The sequence below is a fragment of the Anomalospiza imberbis genome, chromosome 18 (genome assembly GCF_031753505.1).
Source record: "Anomalospiza imberbis isolate Cuckoo-Finch-1a 21T00152 chromosome 18, ASM3175350v1, whole genome shotgun sequence".
NCBI classification, from domain to species: Eukaryota; Metazoa; Chordata; class Aves; order Passeriformes; family Viduidae; genus Anomalospiza; species Anomalospiza imberbis.
The window spans coordinates 2,475,965-2,499,674 of NC_089698.1; the positions used below are offsets into that span (position 1 = coordinate 2,475,965).

At 40.0% G+C, this 23,710-nt stretch overlaps 2 protein-coding genes across 3 annotated transcripts in view; one reads left to right on the top strand and one right to left on the bottom strand.

Moving 5' to 3' along the window:
* Positions 1-23,710, bottom strand: part of GTF2H3 (general transcription factor IIH subunit 3) — a 111,663-nt gene that overhangs the window by 73,443 nt on the left and 14,510 nt on the right. The gene's annotated exons all lie outside the window — the stretch shown is intronic.
* The window catches only part of SBNO1 (strawberry notch homolog 1), a 31,407-nt gene that overhangs the window by 3,980 nt on the left and 3,717 nt on the right, over positions 1-23,710 (top strand). For both annotated transcript variants that reach the window (XM_068208390.1, XM_068208389.1), the window contains exons 2-31: positions 2,524-2,657; positions 3,103-3,207; positions 4,069-4,378; positions 6,081-6,181; positions 7,294-7,390; positions 8,473-8,633; positions 9,598-9,731; positions 9,878-9,968; positions 10,896-11,057; positions 11,567-11,702; positions 11,782-11,887; positions 13,104-13,257; positions 13,346-13,528; positions 13,726-13,823; positions 14,491-14,642; positions 15,185-15,382; positions 15,653-15,823; positions 15,912-16,081; positions 16,757-16,888; positions 18,006-18,141; positions 18,566-18,678; positions 18,779-18,850; positions 19,300-19,399; positions 19,903-19,977; positions 20,217-20,363; positions 20,442-20,536; positions 20,671-20,763; positions 21,137-21,274; positions 21,789-21,865; positions 22,701-22,894. In XM_068208390.1, the coding sequence (XP_068064491.1) occupies positions 2,526-2,657; positions 3,103-3,207; positions 4,069-4,378; positions 6,081-6,181; positions 7,294-7,390; positions 8,473-8,633; positions 9,598-9,731; positions 9,878-9,968; positions 10,896-11,057; positions 11,567-11,702; positions 11,782-11,887; positions 13,104-13,257; positions 13,346-13,528; positions 13,726-13,823; positions 14,491-14,642; positions 15,185-15,382; positions 15,653-15,823; positions 15,912-16,081; positions 16,757-16,888; positions 18,006-18,141; positions 18,566-18,678; positions 18,779-18,850; positions 19,300-19,399; positions 19,903-19,977; positions 20,217-20,363; positions 20,442-20,536; positions 20,671-20,763; positions 21,137-21,274; positions 21,789-21,865; positions 22,701-22,894 (4,033 nt within the window). In that variant the 5' untranslated portion in view covers positions 2,524-2,525. The remainder of the gene's footprint in view (positions 1-2,523; positions 2,658-3,102; positions 3,208-4,068; positions 4,379-6,080; positions 6,182-7,293; positions 7,391-8,472; positions 8,634-9,597; positions 9,732-9,877; positions 9,969-10,895; positions 11,058-11,566; positions 11,703-11,781; positions 11,888-13,103; positions 13,258-13,345; positions 13,529-13,725; positions 13,824-14,490; positions 14,643-15,184; positions 15,383-15,652; positions 15,824-15,911; positions 16,082-16,756; positions 16,889-18,005; positions 18,142-18,565; positions 18,679-18,778; positions 18,851-19,299; positions 19,400-19,902; positions 19,978-20,216; positions 20,364-20,441; positions 20,537-20,670; positions 20,764-21,136; positions 21,275-21,788; positions 21,866-22,700; positions 22,895-23,710) is intronic.

The window sequence follows — 23,710 nt, forward strand, 5'->3', positions numbered from 1 at the left end:
TCTTACATGAAAACAGCCTCACTAGAAAGAGATATTTCTAAACTGGAGATATTTACTCTGAAATTGTAGGAATTGCTTTGCTAGTTTCTATCACCAGTCATTTACTGAAAACTTTGAAATAAGCAACTGCTATGAATTGTTTTTTTTTTCTGAACTCTGAAACCTTTTTAAAAACCATCATTTTTAAAGGTAAAACATATGGAGGTCAGTGGCATCGTGGAAATGTTAAAGTGGACTTGAAACAGATGGAATGGGTTGTGACACCATTGTAGGGTGGCTGGGGAAGATGTGTTTTTGTGGTGTTGGTGTGGGTTTTTCTTCTAGCTTTGGTTTTGCTTAGAGTCTCAACTTCATCGAAAGTCCTTTCATTCCTATAATGTGAGAGCACACTAAGAGTTCTTGAGTCTTTTCATTTTCTCTTAGTTAAGTGAAAATCCCCAAGCTTCTGCCTTTTTGTGCCTCTATTTAGTCCAGTCCTGTAGCTCTCAACCAAGTTTTAGTCATATCTTCGTTTAGCAGTGGGGTGATCACAACTCCATGCAGACTAAAGAATGACTTAAGTGATGATTTTTCCCTTGTACATTTAAACATTTTAGTTTGTCCTTTGAGCAGAGGTGTTGCCCTGTGTGGAAGGGTGCTCGTGCCTCTTTCCCAAATGGGTATTGTGAAGTTGTGGTTTTAAAGTGTTTTGGAGCTGTTTTGATGGGGTGACCTGTGCTAATTCCCCTTCTTTAGAGAAATTCATCCTCAGTAGCTGCTCTCAAGTTCAGAACACCAAAAGTACTGATAAGCAAAAATTTCATCTGCAGACTTAAACCTTCCTCCCCTCACCTGTTTCTGGTTAGTAAACAATGCTGCAAGCTTCTCAACTTGCATGTGATGGTCACTGTTAAGATTTTAGTCTGATGAAAATTAAGGATTTATCCTACTTGATTTAATGTGTATATATAGTGTCCTTTTTTGAGAGAGGAAGCACAATCTTTCTGGATTTAAAGGTGAAACTAAAAGCCAGGTCTTACCACTTTTGTTGACCCGTTCAGGATTCTGGGAGACAGGCTAGTGGGTGGTGACATCCTTTTAATGGTGCTGCCATATCAATTAAATCTGCTAGATGACGTAATACTTCTTAATATTTTCTGTACCTCATAGCAACAAACAAGACCATTCTGCCAATTTATTTGATCACCTCAAATACCTTTAAGAAAGAGGAGTCTGGTTCTGACAAGCACGTGGTGTTTGATGGGGCTGTGTGTAGTCAGGAGCAGTCCCACCAATTGTTTGTTGCTTTGATATTGTTTGGAGCATCTTTAAGTCTTTGATACATCAAAACGTATCTTCCCCTTTGTCCCAGTACCTGGCACTAGTGGTGCCACCATGTCAGCATGGATCCACAACCAAAAGGTTTCTCCCTGCTATTGCACAGACTAAAACTGGGAAGAGTAAGAACTAAGTGCCTGAGGCTTAGCTTATTACAAGAATTACCTGTTCTGCCAAATGTGCTGAGGAATACGTGTGACCAGCCAGCTGGATGTGGCTTAGCTGTGCATGTCGAAGGGATAAGCAAGGGAATGCTGTTTTGGAGTCTTGTGAATGAACATCTAAAATGCCAACAAATAGTTTTGTCCTCTTACCTGCTTTAGAGTAGGTGTTTGGCTTCATTGGGTTTTGATGGTTTAATTCCCAGTGGGTGTTAAGGGGTGTGGAGGGTGAGTGAAATTAAGGTCTGCTTGAGGTATATTTTAGACTGTATAAGCAACAGCTCAAGTTCTGTGAAATCATTTAATTTTTTTCTTAATACTAAGGCAGATGGGTTTCCTTCTTAAGCAAGTGAAATGTGTTATCTTCTCTGTTCATCTTTAAATGAAGAGTATTTGGCTTTTTAATAAGTTTTTATGCTGTCTAGAATAGCTTTTTGAAATTAGTTTTGCTTGTCCTACACATAAAGGAGTCTGTGACCTGATGTTAGTGTCCTATTTAATAAGCAGTTACATACTGTAATAGTGGCACATTTGTTCTCTCCACTATGCAAAACAAAATTTCTCCAGTGAATGAATGTGACCTAATGTAAGGGCAAGCAAGAAATTGAAGCTTTCCTTATAAGCTCTTTATCACTAACTTGTTACAAGATAAAGTAAATGAGCTTTAATTGTGCTTCCCTCGTGCAGTTGCTTCACCAACAAAGGTGGATCATTAGCATAACACGGTCTCACCATTTCTGTTCTTGGTATTTCTTGTAATGCTTGAAAATGTAGTGCCTCAAAGACTAGAAAAGGTGTCTTAAGTTTATGGGTATGATAGCATTTTGTGTAGTAAACTGTTTAATTCTCTCTGCTTTTAAATGTGGATATGTTGAAAAACCTACAAATAAACAAAAGAACCAGAGCGCATCTAGAAAGTGAAACTCTGTACAAGAAACTGCACTGTGAATGCCCTTAAATCCAGGAAATGGAATTGTGTGTGGGCAAAAAATAAATCAGAATTAAGAAACTGTAAATACAAGTGTTTTTTTGGTTTTTTTTTTAGAGATGGTGGAGCCAGGACAAGATCTGTTGCTTGCTGCTTTGAGTGAGAGTGGAATCAGTCCAAATGATCTCTTTGATATTGACTCTCCAGACGTGGTTCTTGCAAATCCAGCGCCAACTCCAGCTGTTCAGCAGGTTAAAACAAGAACACAGGGATTTGTTAGAGCTTGGGTTTTCTGGGATGGAGGGGTTAAAGGGGATAGTGTGCATGGCAAGTGGTTGAAGTATGTGGAGCTTTCTTAAGTTTCTTGCTTCATAGGACTGAGATTGGAAAATGGCTTGTGAATTAATTTTAAACTTCCATACAAAAAATGTTAAACACTTGAGATCAGTACAGACAGAAATATGCTTAATTCTGGACATGACATGGGGACATAATGTCAGGTATCCATGGAGAGCTCTCATGTCATTGGGGTCTAGGTGCTCTGCAATAAAATGCATAAAAACTGTAATGAAATACCATGTTTAAGCTCCCTGATGGCCTTCACTCTGCCAGAGTGTAGCCACTTCAGGCACAAACTGGGAGCAAAAGCCTTAAGGTTTTATTCCTGCTGACTTGTTTGCTTTCTTCCCTCTGCAGTCAGTACCACTCAGTGCATTAGAGCTGGGCCTGGAGACTGAGGCTGCAGCTGCTGTGAAACAAGAACCAGAGACTGTCTCCACTCCAGCCTTATTAAATGTTCGGGTAAGAACTGAACTGCTGCTCCAGGATTTGGATGGGGAGAGGGCTTAACTTGGGCTGGGCACCAGGTGCCCACAAAGCTGCTTTATCACTCCTCCACCTCAGTTGCACAAAGGCTAAAAAACCATGGTGAAAGGCTCATGGGTTGACATAAGGACAGAGAGATAGCAATTTGTCACGGGCAAACTAGACTGAACTCGAGGAAATTAATTCATTGCCAGTTAACAATGGAGGAGGAAAATGAGAAATAAGAACAAATCTAAAAATACCTTCTCCCCACTCCTTCCTTTGTCCTGGGCTCAACTTCACTCCTGGCATCCATAGTCCTCTAAGGGCTGCAGGGGAGTCCCTGCTCCAGCACCTGGGGCAACTCCTCCCTTCCCTTCACTGACCTTGGTGTCTGCAGTGATTTCTCACATATTCTCACTCCTCCATCGCAGCTGCTGATGGTGTAACAGTTTTTGGCCGTTGTAAAACAAACAACTTCTCACTGGCACTCCCAGTGACACTGACTGGCTGAGCTTTGGCCAGCAGTGGGTTGGACTGGCTTTATCAGATATTTGGGAAACTGTAGTGGTCATATCTTGTACCTGGGGGATGAATTTTTAATTTTTTTTCTTTTCCTTACCATAAAATTAAAAAAAAAAACCCTTCTGAAATATGTACAATGTATTGAGAGATACTTTTTGCTCAGACTGTTGCAGCACAAGATAATTACTCTGGCACCTTCAGCATGTTATTTAAACACATTTCTTACTTCAAGTGTCTTCTGAAAACTGTGTATCCAGTGTGCTAACTGAAGTCTAATAAAGTTTGTTCTTTTTTTGACTGTTTCTGAAAATTTCCCTGCTTCTTTGTTGCCAGCAACCACCATCCACCACAACCTTTGTGCTGAATCAAATAAATCAGCTTCCAACTCTGGGGACGACAATAGTGGTGACAAAAACGACGCCTGTCACGACCTCGAGGCAGACGATCACTGTAGCAAAGATCATCCAGACCAGCACAACCACTCGGCCCTCGGTGGCAGCACCAGCAGTTCGCAATGCCTTGACCACTGCACCTTCCAAGGACCAGATTCAGCTGAAAGATCTGCTCAAGAACAATAGTCTTAATGAACTCATGAAACTGAAGCCACCTCCTAATATTGCCCAACCAGTAGCAACAGCAGCAAGTGAGTTTTCTTTCTTTGTAATTACAGTGTTTATTTAAATAGTGAAATAACAAAGATCTTTGCACATTGTGGATTTTCATTGATTAGTACAATATCCCAGGTTCAGGAAACCTGGTAAATTTCATTCTAACTGTAGTAGTGTTAGAATTCAGGGTGAAGTAGTATGAAATAACAGTTTGAAAATTAAACTTTGGATTTACAGCATGGAATGAGGAAAATGACAGATTGCAGCTGGAAAATTGGTAAAATTATTGTGTGAACATTACTGAAGTCTATTAACTATGTTACTGGAATCTCCACCAGTTCCTGTTCTAGTGTATTACTTGGAACTACAACAAACTAGTACTATTTTCTATTTTCCTTCCAAACTAGATTTGTGGCACATAAGGCGTTTGTGTGAATTGTCTCCTACAAAAGGAAAATCTGTCCCTTTGTTTCACTGGAGGCATCAGATCTATTGTTTAAGAAATTAAGTGTTAAAAACTTGCTCTTTATTTTCACATTACTGCTGAAATACTGCCGTAAGTTAAATGCCACAAGTTCTTAGTTATCACTCCAAATCTTCATTTTGTGATTCCTTCCTTAATATTTTCTTGTATGTTATTTCTAACATGTGGTCAACTTGTATAAGGAAAAAGCTACATGTGTGTGAAGTTAACCCTCTCAAGTTGTTCTGATTTTAGCATGAGGTTAAGATCAGACTAGTTCAGTTTGAAAATATCTTCAGCTTTTTTTTTTCTGAAAGATACACAGGCATTTTCTGGATTTCTGTTATTTTCATTGTCTCTGAAACAAGCTTTGCTGATTTTATAGGTGTGGTTGGCATAACCTATTTTTCTGTATGCAGAGAGAGTGCAGTGCAGGAGCTGTCTGTTAGAACTGAAACAAAAAGCAGAATGTCCCTCCTATGTCACTGCTTTCTTTTAGGGAGTGGTTGCCAAAACCCAAGTTGGGACATGAACTGAAGTTGGGGTGGGGAGTAAAGGAAGTGGGGAGGAGGAGGGGAGAAAGCAGAAAGGGATAAGTCAGTCCTGTTAAATCAAGTGAAAACTCAGAGAAGCACAGAATAGGGGACACCAACACACAGTAACTGTTAGAGTGGCACAGCTGCAGAAAACAATGCAATCTGTAGCTTCTGTGTAAAGTGAAAAGGAGACCTGCAACTTCTAGAACTGCATTCTTGTGTTCCCGTGTCTCTGGATCTTTCCTTGTGTTTATTTTAAAAAATGACAAATACTTGTAGAAAAGAGAAGCTCCTGAAAGGAAAATGGTCATATCATATAATTCAGGCAGCAGGAGTTCTAGATGGGAAAATATTAAGAAGTTAAATTATGCAGTGCCTTTGAGGAAAACATTTATTTGTGCAAGTGCCCTAATTGTTTTTAGGGACAATTATGCTAAGTTTATTACATGCATTGTTATGATGGAAGCTTGACAGCTGCTTTCAATATTTTGCATCCATCCTTATGCAAATTATTTTAGTTGTGTACTGAACCCTATTCCTAATTCCTTGAAAAATGTGACTGAAGGCAGGAAGGTTAATAAATGGTCTTCTTAAAGGATCCTGTTACAAATTTGTTCTTGAGGCATCATTGTGCTCCTGGATACTTTAAACTTCTGTTCCAGCTTGTTAATAGGGCAGCGTGTTAATCTCAGTTGATGTTTGGAGAGAATTCTGTAAACCACAGCTTTTCTTTTGCAGCTGACCTAAGCAATGGTGCAGTGAAGAAGGAGGCTTCCACAAAAGAGGTAGCAAGAATATGGATAAATGACATTAAAATGAGAAGTTTTTCACCAACTGTGGTAAGTGGCACAAATGATTCATTTGCCAAACCAATGTGTTGCTGGCCATAAACAGTTGTGACCAGTTCCAGGAGTTACTCATACTTGTCTTGTGTGTGGTGGAACTGTCAAGTGCATCTGTTTGTTCAAAAGGTCAGTTGCTCCACAAGATGAAACTTGGTTAGATGAGTGAAGTTAACAGCTGTGCTGAGCTTAGATAGTAAATGACAATTTCAAGAAATTACTGTCCTTAGCAGAAGCTGGTGTAGGCCAAGAAGGGTGTGGCTCTGATTAAAGGTGATAAGCATAGCATTTCCTCTGGGTTAAAACATTTTCTTTTAAAATCACTAGAAGTGAGGAAACTGAAAGACTTCCCTGTAGCATGGCTGTGCTTCTGGGCAGTTAAATTGAAGATGTAAATTGAATATCATTCAATTTTCTAAATGTAATAAAATTACATTCTGATGCTGTAAACGTTTGAGTTTTGGCATCTTCACTGACAGCTAGACTCAGGCTGATGTTTGGGAAGAAATGTGCTCCTCAGTGACTGCCATACAGAAAGGAGTTTTCAGATCACTTCTTTTGTATTAAACATTAGTCGTTGTGGAAGATGTTTGATTTCTCATTTGTTGAGTGCTTTACAAATACTTATATATTTACATTGGTCAGGGTCACAGTAAATGGGTGACTTTCAGGTTTCAGAGAATACTGGACAGAACTGACTATTTAACGATAAAGTTGTGAACTGGTGTTGTGACTGTGGAACTGCAGGAGACTCCACGGGAGTACTTGAACATTAGGGCTGTCATGTTTTCAAGGCAATTTTCTTTAAGTCATAGTCTGGTTTTAATATGCAGTAAGAAGAATTTCTTTTTAATGCTGCTTATGTGAGTTTGGAGTGCTTGATCTCCTTGCAAAGAAGAGGAAGTTCCCTTAGTGTCTTTAGAGGGTTGTTCAGAGTGTAAGCAGTCTACATTTGTGTGTAGTTTCCCAGCAATTCACTGGTTTGTTCCCTACATGTGTTAAAACATTGAAGTGCAAGTTTGTCCTCATTTCCTTTCTCATGTTAATTTCCAGTGGATGGAATATTAACAATGTGCTGTTTGACTAACACAAGTATTTCTCAATTCTAGAAAGTGCCAGCAGTAAAAGAAGAGGAGGAACCCGAGGAGGAAGATGAAGAAGAAATGGGCCATGCAGAGACCTATGCTGAATATATGCCAATAAAATGTATGACCTGATCTTCTGTTACATCAAAAGGCTGAATGTTTTGAGAGTTAATTTATTTACTCTTGTGTAATTACTAGCACAGAAAATAGATATTGTCTGAAGTTAACGGGACCTGAATGCGTTGTGGGTTTTCCTAGGAAATCTATCTTCTGTAACGCTTAGATTTGGAAGATAAGTGGATTTTTAAAAGAGGAATTCTCCAGTATCATCGAGCAGTATTTGTTTCACAGATATTACTGATGAACCAAAATCAGGCACTTTTTTACCTCTGTTAGCATGCCTCGTGCCTCAGCAGAGGAAATTTTGTGAAGGAATTCAGCGCTCACTGCTACACTTGGGAATCTAGTTTGAGTTATTTGGTGTGAAATCACCCTAAGTACATTCTTCCTGCATTGTTCCTGGCTGACTACTTAGAGCTGACTCTTGGTTGTTTTTGACTGAATCTTTCACTGCTGTTAATTGCCATCTCCTCTCTTTTTTCTTTGTTGTACCCATTGACAACAAGCTGTTATCTTATTTGCTAAATACTGTGGCCTGCTGTAAAAGCAAGGCAAAATTTTGCAGGGAGTTTGTAGCTAAATGGTTAATTTTTATTGTTACTGATGAGATCTGTCAGCAATTAAATCATGTCTGTTCTAAATCTTTTCTCCTCTCATTCTGCTTAAAAATGGCACTATATAAATAGTGAGAAGAATATTGCTTTTGTGATTCTGGCATCCTGAGGCTGCTTCTGGCCTTTTTGGGAAGACAAGGTTCAGACTGGTTTTTCTCAAACAAGTCAAGTACACAAATACTTTAATTTTCTGTAAAGTGAATTTTATCTAATCTCATAAAAATTGTAGGAAGGTGGTGAGAAGCGAAAGTTAAGATTGCAGTTATAAATTCAGATTAATGTGTTCCTTCATATGCAATGCAGTTAAACACTTGACAGATTGTTGCAATGCAACATACTCGTTGTTGAGTTCAGCCTTTGCAATCACAATTGTAAGTTGTTTGGGTAAATATAATAACTTGTGCTGCAGCAACAGAACGATGTGTTTTGTTTTCATCTTCTGCCTTCCTTCCCCTTCTTTCTCCACCAGTAAAAATTGGTCTACGTCATCCTGACCCAGTAGTGGAAACCAGCTCGTTATCCAGCGTGACTCCTCCTGATGTGTGGTACCAGACATCAATATCAGAGGAAACAATTGACAGTGGCTGGTTGTCAGCTTTGCAGCTCGAAGCAATCACTTATGCAGCCCAGGTATGCCAGACATCAGCACAGCTTAAAAGCTAACAGAGAATTTAAGAAGAAAATCTAAAATCTGACAAGTGCAGCTATGTCAGTTTTACAAGGAGATAAAATAATAAGAGCTTAAAGGTTTGAGTTGCATTAGAAGATGGCAGGTGAGCTTCAGCTCAGATAAATGTGAGGTAATGCACCTAGGAAAATTTCCTCTAAACTACTTCCATGATGGTGATCTTTTAACTGTCTTAGAACATGTTAGTCATTTTTATTTCACTGAAGTAATTCAATGGCTGCAGTAGCAGCAGGCTGAGAAAGCCAGCCCTCTTTGATGTCCTTGGGAAGGGAATAGAGAACAGCACTGGGTGTTATTTTTGCTGCTGGGTTAAACTTCAGCGTGCCCACCCCAGATGTGTGTGCAGCCCTCTGTGTGCTGGGGAAGGAGGCAGTGGAGTTACAGGACAACTAAAATGATCACAGGAGAGAAAAGTTACCTCATGAAAAGAGACTGACACGGCTGGGACACCTGGGGCTGGAGGAGAGAGAAAGGAATGGGAATGAAATCAGGGTTAAGATAATCAAGAAGTGAATGATATCACACAAAAGCAAAGCAGAACTTGGTGACACTGATAGGTGATTTGGTTTAAAATGCGTAGATTCAGAATACTGCGTTCCACAGGCTGTGGATGTCTGGGTCTTGCTGCTGCAAAAGGCTGTATCAGTGGATTAGGGAAAGGCAAAAATATTGGACAGATGTTTAGAGCAGTTCTGGGTGCTGAGGGAAGAAAGGGGAGAGTAGATCACACAATACAGTTAGGGTGCTGTGCTCTCCCTAAATAAAATCCCCTCTTCCTGCTTCCAGGAGTTTGCTTGGACCACTGGTCTCCCCCACTAGGATGTTTCTTATGTTTGCTCTTTTCTGACAATCCCCTGTGATGTGTTTTGGAGAATGGGTACAAGTTTTTTGTTCTTTCTCCTACAGCAACATGAAACATTCCTGCCCAATGGAGACAGAGCTGGATTCTTGATAGGTGATGGTGCTGGTGTAGGAAAAGGAAGGACCATAGCTGGAATAATCTATGAAAATTACTTGTTAGGCAGAAAAAGAGCAGTCTGGTAAGTGTGTCAGGATTTATTTGTTAGAGCAGACACTCCAGTGACTGACAAATTCAGGGTCATCTGTCTTCTGACAAATGTTCTAGCAACTAACTGCCTTTTGACCTGCTGTAACTTACAGAATGTGCTTTGTTTTGTATCTTCAGGTTTAGCGTGTCAAATGATCTGAAATACGATGCTGAAAGAGATTTGAGAGATATTGGAGCAAAAAACATATTGGTGCATTCATTAAACAAGGTGTGGAAACTTTTTACTATGTACAGTTGAGGCAAACCTTTAGGTACGCTTGTGTGACGAGTTGTGCATGTTGACTGTTTTAAGAGCAAGAATGTACTAATTTCAATAAATTTGCTGTCTAGGTCTTGTTTGACAGGCCTAAATCTTACAAAGAACCACACAGAGCTTTAAGTTAATCATGTAAATAGGCCCCTTGTAGGATTAAGTCTTGGCATGTGTGCTTTTTTTAAAAAAATTACACTTCAAGCCACTACTGACACTGCTAGTAAAGTATTTTCTAAAGTTGAAATATTCTTTAAGGCTTTGTAGCATTTGAATTTTTTCCTTTCTCGGTGCGCATTTTATATATAATGCATTTTATGTGTAATACTTGAACAGTGGACTTGCTCAGTGATTTATTAAAGCAGCAGTGGTGTGTGCAGTTATTTTTGGAGACACTGCCTCTGCTCTGGATTAGCTGCTTAAATTGTAAAGTGTGATTACTAGTTGAATTCACTAAACTTAAAAGTTTGGTTTAAGTTGGTATTTTTGCTTTGTGATTTCTTAATTTCCAAAGCAAGGCTTTAGAAATCCTCATTTATGGTAGCAGCTGTAAATACACTGGAGGTATTGGCTCTGAAGGGGATACATTGAAACTAAAACCTCAATTGTATTTAAACTAAGGAAACCATGTAACCAAAGAATGTGGCTGCTAAGCTTTTGAGACCTCAGATTTAGTCTTCCTTAAGTCTATGTTTACGTGAGCCCTGTATGACCCCTTAACCACGTTGCCATATCAGCTGTGCCCTGGTCATGATGTGGGGTAATGGGTAGCTCCAAATGTTCACGCCTTTAAGTTTAAGACCACCAGCATCCCTTAATCATCTGGTAGGTGGGGTTGAGGAGGAGTCTCTCTTGATTAATTTCTGTAATTTCTATTTATTGCAGTTCAAGTATGGGAAAATTTCATCCAAACATAATGGAAGTGTGAAGAAAGGTGTCATCTTTGCTACCTATTCTTCTCTTATTGGGGAAAGTCAGTCTGGTGGTAAATACAAAACCAGATTAAAGCAGCTTCTTCACTGGTGTGGTGAAGACTTTGATGGAGTTGTATCCTTTTTCTGGCATTCATTTGATTATAATGAAATTCCTATTTAAACTTATATCTTTAAAGTTTTTTAGGTATTCTTTATTTGTAATGGCAGTCAGTTGTGTGCATGCTCTGACATTACACTTGCAGTTTTACAGACTTTGTGCCAAACATTGCCATCAACTTGTTGCCACACAGCTCTGGTACAAGAGTGAAGTTTCTGGTTTTTTCTATATCAAATCTATAAAATTAAACTATTGTCCTTAAGAATGCTAAGTTTACACTGATATTTTTTATAGACTTAATTAAATTTATATTTGAAGTATCACCAGCTCCAAATTTTCAAGAGCTCAAGTGTGGCAATTTACTATCTAAATATTTTTCCAAGGTTTTTAGTTAAAATGACTGGTGTCTTGAGTTTACAATTTCCACCTGCCCCCTATTGTAAGTAGTAAATTTTCTTGCCTTCTGTTCTAGCTCCTCATTCTGTACTTTAGTGGGACAAAGCTTTTCCTTAATTACGGTTCAGATCGTATTTGACGAATGTCATAAAGCAAAGAATCTGTGTCCTGTTGGTTCATCAAAACCAACAAAAACAGGTCTGGCTGTATTGGAACTTCAAAATAAACTTCCAAAAGCCAGGGTTGTTTATGCCAGTGCCACAGGTATGTACTGCTGGGTTTGTATTAAATGTTTCTGGATGGTTTTGCTGGCACTGGTACAGATTTATGTTTCTCTTTTTAGGTGCATCTGAGCCAAGAAACATGGCATATATGAACCGTCTTGGAATATGGGGTGAAGGAACTCCATTTAGGGAATTCAGTGATTTTATTCAGGCTGTTGAAAGAAGGTAAAATTTCAAAGACCTACAGCCGAGTGTGCAGGGTTGTGGCTGACTGTACTCCCCAGTTCCTTGTCTTTGCTCTCTAGTCCTCTGCAAGCATGTCCTGTCCCACCAAGACCTCTGGCTTCTAAATCTAGCGGAAGTGTAATTTATAATAAGTGGTGAAAAATAAGATGTTTCCTTTGTTCACAGAAAATTTTGAGAGCTTTAAAAGCTTTCTGGGAAAAGAGGCCTCTCAAAAATGTGGGTGTTAGGAAAGCAAAATACTTTGCTGCTCCCCATGAAAACAGCCTGTACTGTAGTGAGTAAGCTCAGTGTAGTTAATGGCTCATTATTTGTAGAAGGCCTCTAATGTTTATGCATTCATCTTAGGCAATTTAACAGGAGGAAATCTTGTGCTCATTGGCACAAGAACCCAGTTCAGGGAAATTCTTTGTGCTGTTGTGAGGTACTTGGTGTTTCAGAACATACTAATAATACTAAATGTGTGAGGTCAGTAGAAAAGGCCGCTGCCACATTCTGTGGTGGGTGAGCATCTTGCTTTGCCTACTCAAAAAGAATTTTGTGCACTTCACAATACTTCACAATGCCACAATAGGGTTTAGAATGCATCTTGTTTACACACGTGATGTGTGTAAAAAAAACACACGTGTGTGGTTTTTCTGGACTCTGCAAGTGTAGCCTCTCTTCATTACTGGGTGCATATCAAATATGCAATAATGAAGTTAGAGCCCCAAGCCTGTGAGTAGCAGTCAGCTGTTTTGCAGGTGAGAGCACTTCTGTGCTCTCAAGGTGTGTTGCTGTTGAAGAGAACTGAAGTTACTTACTAATTAAATAGTTTTCATATCAGCATAAAACTTTAAATGGTTTGTATTATTTCAAATCATCAGCAGTTTGTAAAATTAGAATGCAAGAATTTGCTGATATTTGGACCAACTTTGTTATCCAGTTCGAATTTATAAGTTACTTTCTCCTAATCCATCCTAGGTCATTTGGGAAAAAAGTAACTGAGTTTTAAGTCTTGGGATACACTTAACATTTACAAGGCAGGGATACAATTTTATGTGAAGTCTAAATTTCAAATTATTTCAAAAACATATTCCTTCACATTTATAAGCTGTTTTTTTTCTAAAGTACTTGGGGTTGTATTTTGAGGCATTTTTTTAACAGATCCTGGCTCTTGAAAATTCTAATATGGACTTAAACTGTTTCTTTATTTTAGAGGTGTTGGTGCCATGGAAATAGTTGCTATGGATATGAAGCTGAGAGGAATGTACATAGCCAGACAGTTGAGTTTTTCAGGTGTAACTTTCAAAATCGACGAAGTTCTGCTCTCACAGGAATATGTTAAAATGTACAATAAATCTGTGAAACTGGTAAGAACCCCTTTTGAAATTTGCTTTCTCTGTTAAGTTCTGAGAGGTTGAAGTTGGTTGAAATTTGAATGCTCCTTTTCTTTTGTAGTGGGTCAGTGCTCGAGAGAGGTTTCAGCAGGCGGCCGATCTCATCGACGCAGAGCAGCGCATGAAGAAGTCCATGTGGGGTCAGTTCTGGTCAGCTCACCAGAGGTTTTTCAAGTACCTTTGCATAGCCTCAAAGGTGAAGAGGGTGGTGCAGCTGGCTCGGGAAGAAATCAAGAATGGCAAAGTAAGTTGTTCAAGACTGATTTTTAAACATTTATCTTAAAGCTATTAGATTAATTTTTTTCATATATAATACAGATATTTTCAGCCATAGTAGGAGTGTGCTTGTGTACTTCATGCTGTCTAATGAGCAGAAATTGAGGCAAAATAAAACTACATCTCAGTCATAGTGACAGTGTCTGGTATTCTTTTGTCCTTCAGTGCGTTGTCATTGGCCTGCAGTCGACAGGAGAAGCAAGAACGTTGGAAGCTTTGGAGGAAGGTGGTGGGGAACTGAATGATTTTGTTTCTACAGCAAAGTAAGACTGAATTTTGAAACTGTTCTTTACAAAACTAACCTTTATCCAGCTTAGAGTGTGTGTAGTCATTTGTCCTTCTGCGTGTCAAATGTGCATCCGTGCACAGAAGGTTGGGAATCCTTTAGTAGTGATGTTCTTTACTGAAGCTGCCTGTATCTAAAATCTGGCATCCCTGCTCAGGTAAGGCAGTGGCTATCTCCTGGTTCTCATGGCATTCCAAACTGATGTTTTCAGGTGTGAACAGCTCGTACTGTTCTCTCAGTACTTCAAACTGGGAGGACGGGGAGACCTGCCAAGTGTGTGCTGCATTTATACCAGAGCAAGTTACAGACCATGACTTCCCTCTTTGATCAGAGGGACCAGAGCCAATCCCAAGGCTGCCTTGCTGAAGATCTAAATCAATTAACTTAATTTTTTACTTAAATTGAGCAATAAAAAAATGGCAGTAACAATGCCACTTGTTACCAAAAACAAATTTAACAAGTTGTAACAGTGCTGTAAAAGAGACGTGTCCTACTTTTAAGACGGTGACAAATAATACAAAGAGTGCCCAACTGCACTCACAAGGAGTCATCCTTCAGGGAAGTCAAGCAAGCTGTTCAATGTTACAGGTTTGTACTTTAAATAAATGCAAATTCCACTGAGCAACCCTTTTTTTCTTAAACAGAGGAGTATTCCAGTCTCTTATTGAGAAGCACTTTCCAGCTCCTGACAGGAAGAAGCTGTTCAGCTTGTTGGGAATTGACCTGACTGCTCAAAGTAATAACAACTCACCCCGAGACAGCCCTTGCAAGGAGAACAAAGTAAAGAAACGAAAAGGTAACGCTGAAGTTCCTACACTAATGGCACAGTGAAAATGGCAACTTCAGAGCTGCCTAAAAGTTCACTTTGTGTGGGGAAAAAAGGGAATATCTGTACAGTCATCCATGAAAGAGACTGTATTATAGATCTCTTAAGGCTGTTGCTAGAGGTTGCCATTAATAGATGTTATATTGCTGATAAGCAATATAAGCTGTAAATTTTAGTTAATTTTGCTCAAAATTGAGTTGATCTGCTATGGACCCATATCCTAAAATGCCTTGTCTGTGTCAGATCACTTCCTGATGTAGTTGCTCAAGTAACTTGTTTTATCTTGAGGCTCAGTGAAGAGAAGCCTAATACCACCCCCTTCCCAAACTGATTATCTTAAAAGTAGGTGATCTTAAACTTGGGAAAGAGGTTTTGCTTAGTACTTAGATTCTTTTAAATAGTTCTGTTTTCAAAAATTGCATGTTTTTCTAGTTTGTATGGTAAAACAGATCTCTAAGTGTGTAGACTACAAGGTTTAAACGTATTTCTTTCTTCTGGGATGATGAAATTAGGTGAAGAAATAAGCAGAGAAGCCAAAAAAGCCCGCAAAACAGGTGGCCTTGCAGGGAGCAGCTCTGATGAGAGTGAAAGCGAGTCTGATGCTTCAGACAATGAAGAAAGTGACAATGAGAGCTCCAAATTTTTGAGTTCTGGGGACGATGATGACTTCAACCCATTCAGAGATGAATCCAGTGAAGATGATGAAGATGGTAAGACAAGTCTAAGTGTTTCATCAAGAAAGTAGCTGTATTTGCAGAGAGTAAGCAGAAAATCTTCCCAAACATTCCAGCAGAGAAGTGTTTACTAAGCAGGTAGTTTAGTTCCAGTGGGACTACAATTAGTAGAATGTGAAACTTCAATTAGATTTTTGTACACTGGAAATCAGACTTTTGTAAGTCACTTTATGCAATGAGAATGTATTTGTTTCAAAGGGATGGATGGCTGCTTAGTAAATATTTGAAACTTTTATTTAACTTCAGATCCCTGGTTGATTAGAAAAGAGCATAAAAAAAATAAAGAAAAGAAAAAGAAGAAAAGCATAGACCCAGATTCTATTCAAAGTGCCTTACTAGCCTCTGGTCTGGGATCCAAACGACCCAGCTGCTTCACTTCCACTGTTGGAACAACCACTTCTAGTACCAACACGTCTGGTAAGAGCAACTTTCTTTGATGTTGATTCATTTCCTTGCAGTTGGGCAATAAAATTCTAAATCTCAAAGAGTCTTTCTTAACTTTCAGCAAACAGTAACACAAACAGCAGCTTTGTAACGAGTCAGGATGCTGTTGAAAGGGCCCAACAAATGAAAAAAGAACTGCTGGATAAACTGGAAAAGCTGGCTGAAGATCTTCCACCTAATACACTGGATGAGCTTATAGATGAACTGGGTGGTCCTGAAAATGTTGCAGAGGTAGGCTGGTGTTCACATATAGAAAAAAAAAAAAGTATGTTTTTGAAGAGGTTGTTTATCAGTTTTAGACAGTGATCTCAGGAATGAGAGCAGAGGTTACTCTGCCTCTGAATGAAAGAGAAATTTGAAGATTGTGTTAGAATACAGAGGGAGATCTGAGTGGGTGAACACATTATTTCTGAGGTTTGATAGTTTCTGGTTGGGTAAATCACACCAGTTTCTCTTTTGTTTTACTGTGGCCTGCTTCTCTGACTGGCTGCAGCCAATTTGCTGCTGGGGTGTATTAAACAGACAGGAGCTTTAGTTCATCCTCCAAGGCAGTGGAGATTAAGATGAAAAGCCTGATTAATTAATCTCTCAATAACTGTCTCTATCAAGTAGCAGCATCAGTGTGATTTAAAAGACCCTGTTAAAATCAGTGGTAGCCTAAGCTGTCTGTTTAGCTTATTTTCTTAGTGCTGCTGGTAAATCCCTTATGAGCAGTAGCATAATACAACATCATTTCTACATAGATTTGCTCTGTCATATTCCACATAGCACACAGTAGTAGTTTTGCACTGAGAGTAAATTACTGAGCATTTTAATGTGGGTACATGAATAAATAATACTGCTTGGAGCTTTTGGGGCTGGGGTGGTTTTGGTATTGCCACCCTGAGCTTGTGTTCCCTTCCAAAGATGACAGGCCGCAAAGGCAGGGTGGTGAGCAATGACGACGGCAGCATCTCGTACGAGTCGAGGTCTGAACTCGATGTGCCCGTTGAAATCCTGAACATCACAGAAAAGCAGAGGTTCATGGATGGAGATAAGGTAATCTTTGAAGAGAGAGACTGTAGACAAATGTGCCAGATGCCGTAATAACGCTAAGCTTTTCACCAGTGACTGGCAGGTAGTGTAAGTACCAGTTAAGAAGCACTTTTACTTCAGTGCTGTTTTATTTTTCAAATCAGTGTGTTTAAAGGCCAGGCTGTAGTTTGGGTGACCTCGGAGGCCTGTGTTTGGTGTGCACCCATGTGCCAAACTGAAAGCTGGCACCTTTAAGCTGGTTTTGTAAAACAATGTGTTTAAAAGGCAGGTTTGTGATTCATATCTTTGATTCATTGGTCTGGGTCACTGTGCACCTCCCCTTCCAAGAGGAAATAATTAAATTGGGAAATGGGGAAGACCACTGTATGAAAACTTACAGTGAGGGGTGAAGGGAAAAGGTGGGACCTGTTAACCTTAACAAGGATTGAGAAGTCGCACTGGGAGGAGTGGTGGCTTCTGCCCTTTATGTTGCACTCTGAAAGAAAGTCCTGACCTGAATAACGGTAGAATTGCATCTGATAGAAGAAGTGGGGGGAGAAAGCCCTTCCCAGTAGTTCACTTGGGTCGTTCTGCCACAAGAGGGCAAATGGAGTAAATGTCACTGTGCATGGAACTGGTGTGGTCCCTTGTGACACTCGAGGGTAAAAACTCTGGTTCCTGTAAGTGATTTGTGCATAGTCCAAACATTTACATTCTTTCTAGGCAAATGCATTCAGGCACTGGAATGGCTGGATCCTCTTCCTTGTACTGCATTAGCAGCAGCATTTTGTCTTTTCTGTGGTTTGCTATTGGAGCAAGCCTGTGTCCTCCCCTTTCCTTCTGAAGTGCAGGCCAGTGTCAGGGACACCTGCCCTCTGGGATGGCCAGTCTTTGTTTGCTCAGGGAATTATTGTTGAAAAGTAAAGCAAAACCCCTCCTTTCACTCAGAAAAGTTCATTAGCATTTCTGACTCTGATACATAAAGCCACACCTTTGCTGCCCTCCCTCTGCCTTGTGAGTAACAGTGAAACCATTCTAGACCCATGTTTGGTAACAGTTGTAAAACGAGAATTTTTGTTTTTGGAAACTGAAGCTTGATCTTGGATTTATTGCTAACTAAGAGCTCTTTTCTCGATCACAGAACATTGCCATCATCTCAGAGGCAGCCAGCTCTGGTATCTCACTGCAAGCAGACCGCAGGGCCAAGAACCAGAGGCGGAGGGTTCACATGACCCTGGAGCTGCCGTGGAGCGCAGACAGAGCAATCCAGCAGTTTGGTAATTCACTCACTGTGTCCTTAGCCAGCAGACTCAGCAGTAATAGCTGAACTTACTGCTAATGTGCAAAATCAGATGGAATAGGCAACCTCCTAAGGACCCCTCCAGTCTCTGGTACCCATGGACAGAATCACCTTTATCTGTGGCCATAGCTAATGGTCTTGAAAGCTTTGAAAGAAACCTCAGAAACAAGCCTAGACTGCAGCTTTGGAGTTTCATTCACATATGAAGTGTATTTCTAGAAGTTGCCACAATTTCTAGAGTATCTCTGTGTTACCTTCTGTTTGCTCTATTACAGCAGAAACTAATTTTAAGCAGGTTTAAGTTCTGTCCTTTTTCCTTGCTCTTTACAGTTTGTATTTTATTAGAAATATTCGCTGAAATAGAATTTATCTAATAGACATGCTTCTACTTAATTATCCAGGCAGAACTCATAGATCCAACCAAGTGACTGCTCCAGAGTATGTGTTCCTCATTTCTGAACTGGCAGGAGAGCAAAGATTTGCATCTATAGTTGCAAAAAGACTGGAGAGTTTGGTAAGATGTTTCAAGAGGTCTGATCCTTCCTTTGAGAAAATGCCACTTGGATTTCTTCTTCTTAAAAGTTGTATTTAATGACAATGATGTGTCTTAACAGGGAGCCCTCACCCACGGGGACAGACGGGCCACAGAAACTCGAGACCTCAGCAGATTCAATTTTGACAACAAGGTGACAATTCTATTTCTGTTGGAGAGCTCATGCTGTGGCACTTACTCCACACATGACCTGTTGAGGAAGGTTCCTCTCCATCCCTTACCTTTATCACTTGCTGATGGAAGGCTTCTTTCTGTAACTCATCATTCTGTTTGGGAAGCCATGTGGAACACACGTGTGTAAATCACTTTTCTGCTCTTGCAAACAATCAAAGTTTTAAGTAAATGGTGTGTGTCCTTTAAGCCACAATGAAAATTTAATTTGGCAGTTCTAATTAAAAATTAAGGCTGTGCTGTTTTCAGTTATAAACCACACTACATAATAGAGGTGATAAACAATTCCCTTCACTGCTGCACAGAAAAGCTTTTCATTGTGAATTGTAAATCCATGTTAAACCATGTGTGCCTGGGGCTGAGGCACAAACACTGGATGGCATTGACAGAGCAACTTCTTTTCTTACACAGTATGGCAGAAATGCTCTGGAGATTGTTATGAAATCCATTGTGAACTTGGACTCCCCAATGGTCTCACCCCCTCCTGATTTTCCTGGAGACTTCTTCAAAGGTAAGATAATTTACTAGCTGTGATAGCTACCTTGTGATCCTTCTCCAGTGCAAAGAAAGTTAAAATACTGTTAGAGCTGTAAAACGTTGATACAACTTAAAATGATCAGCTGAGACAGAGTAAACGCCCAGTGAGAGTCTGTGCACATTGCTTGAATGTTGAAGTTCACACATGAAACCAGATCTGTGAACTCTGTGTGAGGAACGTTCTGTATCTGCTTGGCCAGTGTGTTACAAACAGATTTTTATCCTCATTTTCCCATTACCTGTTGGAATTGTTCCCGTGCATGGTGCCATTGGTGCTTTCCCCTGCCGGGGCTTCCTGCAGGGACAGAAGGCAAAGCTGTGTTTGCTCATTGATTATTAGACAGAAACTGCAAGTAATGGGAAGTGAGGGGGGTCAGAGGCTTTGGAATCGGATCCTATGGCTAAACAAGCTGTTACTTCATTGGGTTATTTTTAGATGGCAAAGCAGCTATGATTTAACTTCTTTCTCTTTCCTAGATGTTCGTCAGGGATTGATTGGCGTAGGCTTGATAAATGTAGAAGACAGATCTGGAATCCTGACGCTTGATAAAGGTACTTGAGTGTTCAGTGTGTCTGTAGAATGTCCCTGTTATGTCATGACAGTGGATTCCCAGCAGCAGAACTGGACTTGTAACTATCTAAAAAGTGACCTTTTTTTGAAGAGCTTAATTGTTTTCTGCATTTCTGAAAGAATGTATTTAAATAATGTTTGTAAGAGTCTTTGAATACTGATTGAGGGCTTGTGGTTATCAAACTTGCCCTAATACTTGTATCTCTTACTCTTTTTTAAGATTACAACAATATAGGGAAATTCCTGAACCGAATTCTTGGTATGGAAGTCCATCAACAGAATGCTTTGTTCCAGTACTTCTCTGACACATTAAATGCAGTTATTCAAAATGCTAAAAAGAATGGAAGATATGACATGGGCATCTTAGGTGAGTAAAGCATTTCACAGTGCTCTTGAACTTCAGTGACAACAGAGCAACAGAATAAAACTCTGCTTTCCTTTTCAGATTTGGGCTCTGGGGATGAGAAAGTGAGGAAGGCAGATGTTAAGAAGTTTTTAACTCCTGGATATTCTACCTCTGGACATGTTGAGCTGTACACAGTAAGTTAATCCTGTCATCTCTGTAGGAACTAATAACATTTGTCAGTAAGTTTTTACAATGTGTTCAGTCCCCACGTGTGTAGCTGTGTTAAAATCTGTTCCCACTCAAATACCCCTGCACTGCTCTCTTGTAGATCAGTGTGGAGAGAGGAATGTCTTGGGATGAAGCAACAAAGATCTGGGCAGAACAGACAGGTCCAGATGATGGATTTTATTTATCACTACAGGTAAGATTCTTCCGTCTCTTGGATTATGTTCAGACGTTTTGAGGGCTAAACTGAAAAACTTGTTCAGTTTTGCAAAATACCTTACCTACATTAAAATCGGGGGTTTTTTAAACACTGAGTATGAGATTCTTCCTGTTACCTCCCCAGGATATATTCTGATAGGAATATGAGCCCAAATTAATAGCTCTTATTTAAACCTCCACCAGGAAATTGTGGTTTCACTGGGAGATTACTGTGTTCTAGAGGTGTATTACTGTCCTGTACTATTACACAATCCTATTGCTCTGTAAAGAACTCAGTATGGAAACACTTAAGCAGATACTTTCATCATGTATTAATTCAGGAAGTTTTTGGTTTGTCTTTTGTTTTCCAGATAAGAAATAACAAGAAAACGGCAATTCTAGTAAAAGAAGTGAATCCTAAAAAGAGGCTTTTTTTGATATACAGACCAAATACTGGGAAACAACTCAAACTAGAAACATGTGCAGACCTGAAAAAGAAATATAAGAAGGTAACTAATTAAGTTATGCTTGGTTTTTAACTTACAAAAGTTTGAAAATTATTGTAAGGGCTTTATTTTTTTTATATTTATGTATAATTTTGACAAGTCAAAAAGTAGGCTTCTTTCTCCAGAGCAGACTTATTTGGGTCTTTTTAAACAGGTCTACATGACTTTGGCATTCCTATCTCCATTTCTGAATTTCTTTCTGAATATAAATTATCTGTGGGGTGGTAATAAAAAAAGGAGGTTCTTTATGGTCTAGCAAGTGTTGAATTTGCAAGAACTTAAGGAAACTCTCCTCAGGTGGATTATTGAAAAAGCTCTGAGGTTCTGCTGTGTTTAAGCATTTTGCTCGTCCTTTGGAATGGATAATTTGAAATTATTATAATGTAGGATGCTGTACCTCTCTACAGCATCCTGATGTTGGTGCTCCCTCCTTTCTCACGATAATGACCAAATTATTTTTATTCTGTGTAAGTTTTGATGTGTTGCACTTCATTCCCACTTTGGATGACTCTTCCAGGTACCTTCTGAGGATGCTCTGCCACACTGGCTAGAGCAGTACAACTCCTCTGCAGACACCTGCACCCACGCCTACTGGTCAGTGTTTGTGCTTTAACTTCTACTGGTTCACTTTGGACTGCTTTATCACTGCTCCTGTTCTTCTGTCCCTCCCGTACAGTCTTGTGTTTCTTGTGTAAGGGAAATTCCCCCATGACCAGTCAAGTGACCCAGCTTGTGAGTGACAGCACTGAGCTTTGCACTTGCCCTGAAGTCCCAGTGCACGAGATGAATGTTAATGTATAAATTACACTCAGTGACTCAGGAGTAGCTTGTGCTTGAAGTGTCTTCCTCTGTTCTGTTTTTGTGGTCTGATAGTTCAAATGTTATTGGGGGGAAATGTTTAGAGATGAGATGGATGTCACAAGCTACTCAGGAGTAGCTTGTGCTTGAAGTGTCTTCCTCTGTTCTGTTTTTGTAGTCTGATAGTTCAAATGTTATTGGGGGGAAATGTTTAGAGATGAGATGGATGTCAGAAACAGCTGTTCCTCTGCTGCCTGCTGTGTGTCTGAACTCAGCTGATGGCTGAATTCCTGAGGAACTGCATAACTGGTAGAAGTTTCAGATTAATATTGGAGCTTCTGAAGTACCCTGATCAGATACCAGTGTCCTGTAATGTACTCTAGCTCTCAGGTGACCTCAGTGATGGTATCTTTGACTCAAAGCTCTGTCTGTATATTTTGTAGGTGGGGGCTTAGCTAGGCCAACCTTTCCCACAGCTTTACCATTTCCTTTGCTCAAAGTGTCCTTCCCTTAGTGCATGTGCAGCCCTTGCTCGACTCTGAGTGCACATTAAATAACGAGTCTCATTTTTAATGAAATTAGATATTTTAGCTTGCAGAATGGCTTTGAAAGCTCTTCTCTCTGCCTGCAGGAGAGGCAATTGCAAGAAGGCAGGCCTGGGGCTGGTCTGTGAGGTGGGGCTGCGCTGCAGAACCTACTACGTGCTGTGTGGCTCCGTGCTGAGCGTGTGGACAAAGGTGGAAGGAGTCCTGGCCTCCGTCAGTGGCACAAACGTCAAAATGCAAATCGTCCGCCTGAGGACAGAGGATGGGCAGCGGATCGTAGGTGGGTGCATGGGCTGCTCCTCTGCTGCACCTTGGAGCAGGAGGGGCTCTAACTGCCGAGTGGCTCTGTGTTGGCAGCCGAGTGGCCGAGTTTGGATAAAGGTGTTTAAAAGAGAACAGTCTTGTCTGCTGTGGAGGGGCATAAGTGCAGCTGTAGAAATCTACAGTACAAAATATCGAGGAGGTTAATGAAGGTAGGTTTATTTTCCAGCCAGGCTTTGGAGCACTTAATCTCGGTTCTTTGGATTTACTGCAGCAAAAACATCATGCACAGCATGCTTCAGCCGAGGTTCTCTGACATCATAATGGCTCCACTTTTTCCCCCACTTTTGGCAATGAATAATAGGCCTTTGAAATAATTTTCGTGGTTTTAGAGCTACTGAAAGTGTGTAGAATGACTTCAAGATGCTTGTTTCTTCACTAAACCTCATAGGGAAGTCTTCAAAGCAGGGACCTCAGAAACCAAACTCTCCAAATGTTTTCTTAAGTGTGGACTTCCTGTGGATGTGCCAATATCATGGCAGCTCCTCTAGTACCAGTTTTCTAGGATGCTGGAAGTAGGTTTTTCTGTGTTTAAACTTCCATGGTGATGTAACGTCTGTGAGACTAGAAAAGCAAAAATAGCTGACTTCTCATGACAGCAAGGTAACATGAGAATAAATTTTGTTGTCAGGCAAAATGAGAACTTCTTTCTCTTGCTTCACAACCTAAAGGATGTGAGGGACTGAGGAGCAGGACTTGTGGCTGTGCTGCTTAGACCTGACATCAGAACAGTCGTTATTGACTGTTGCATAAATTAAAGGGTGGAATCATCAGC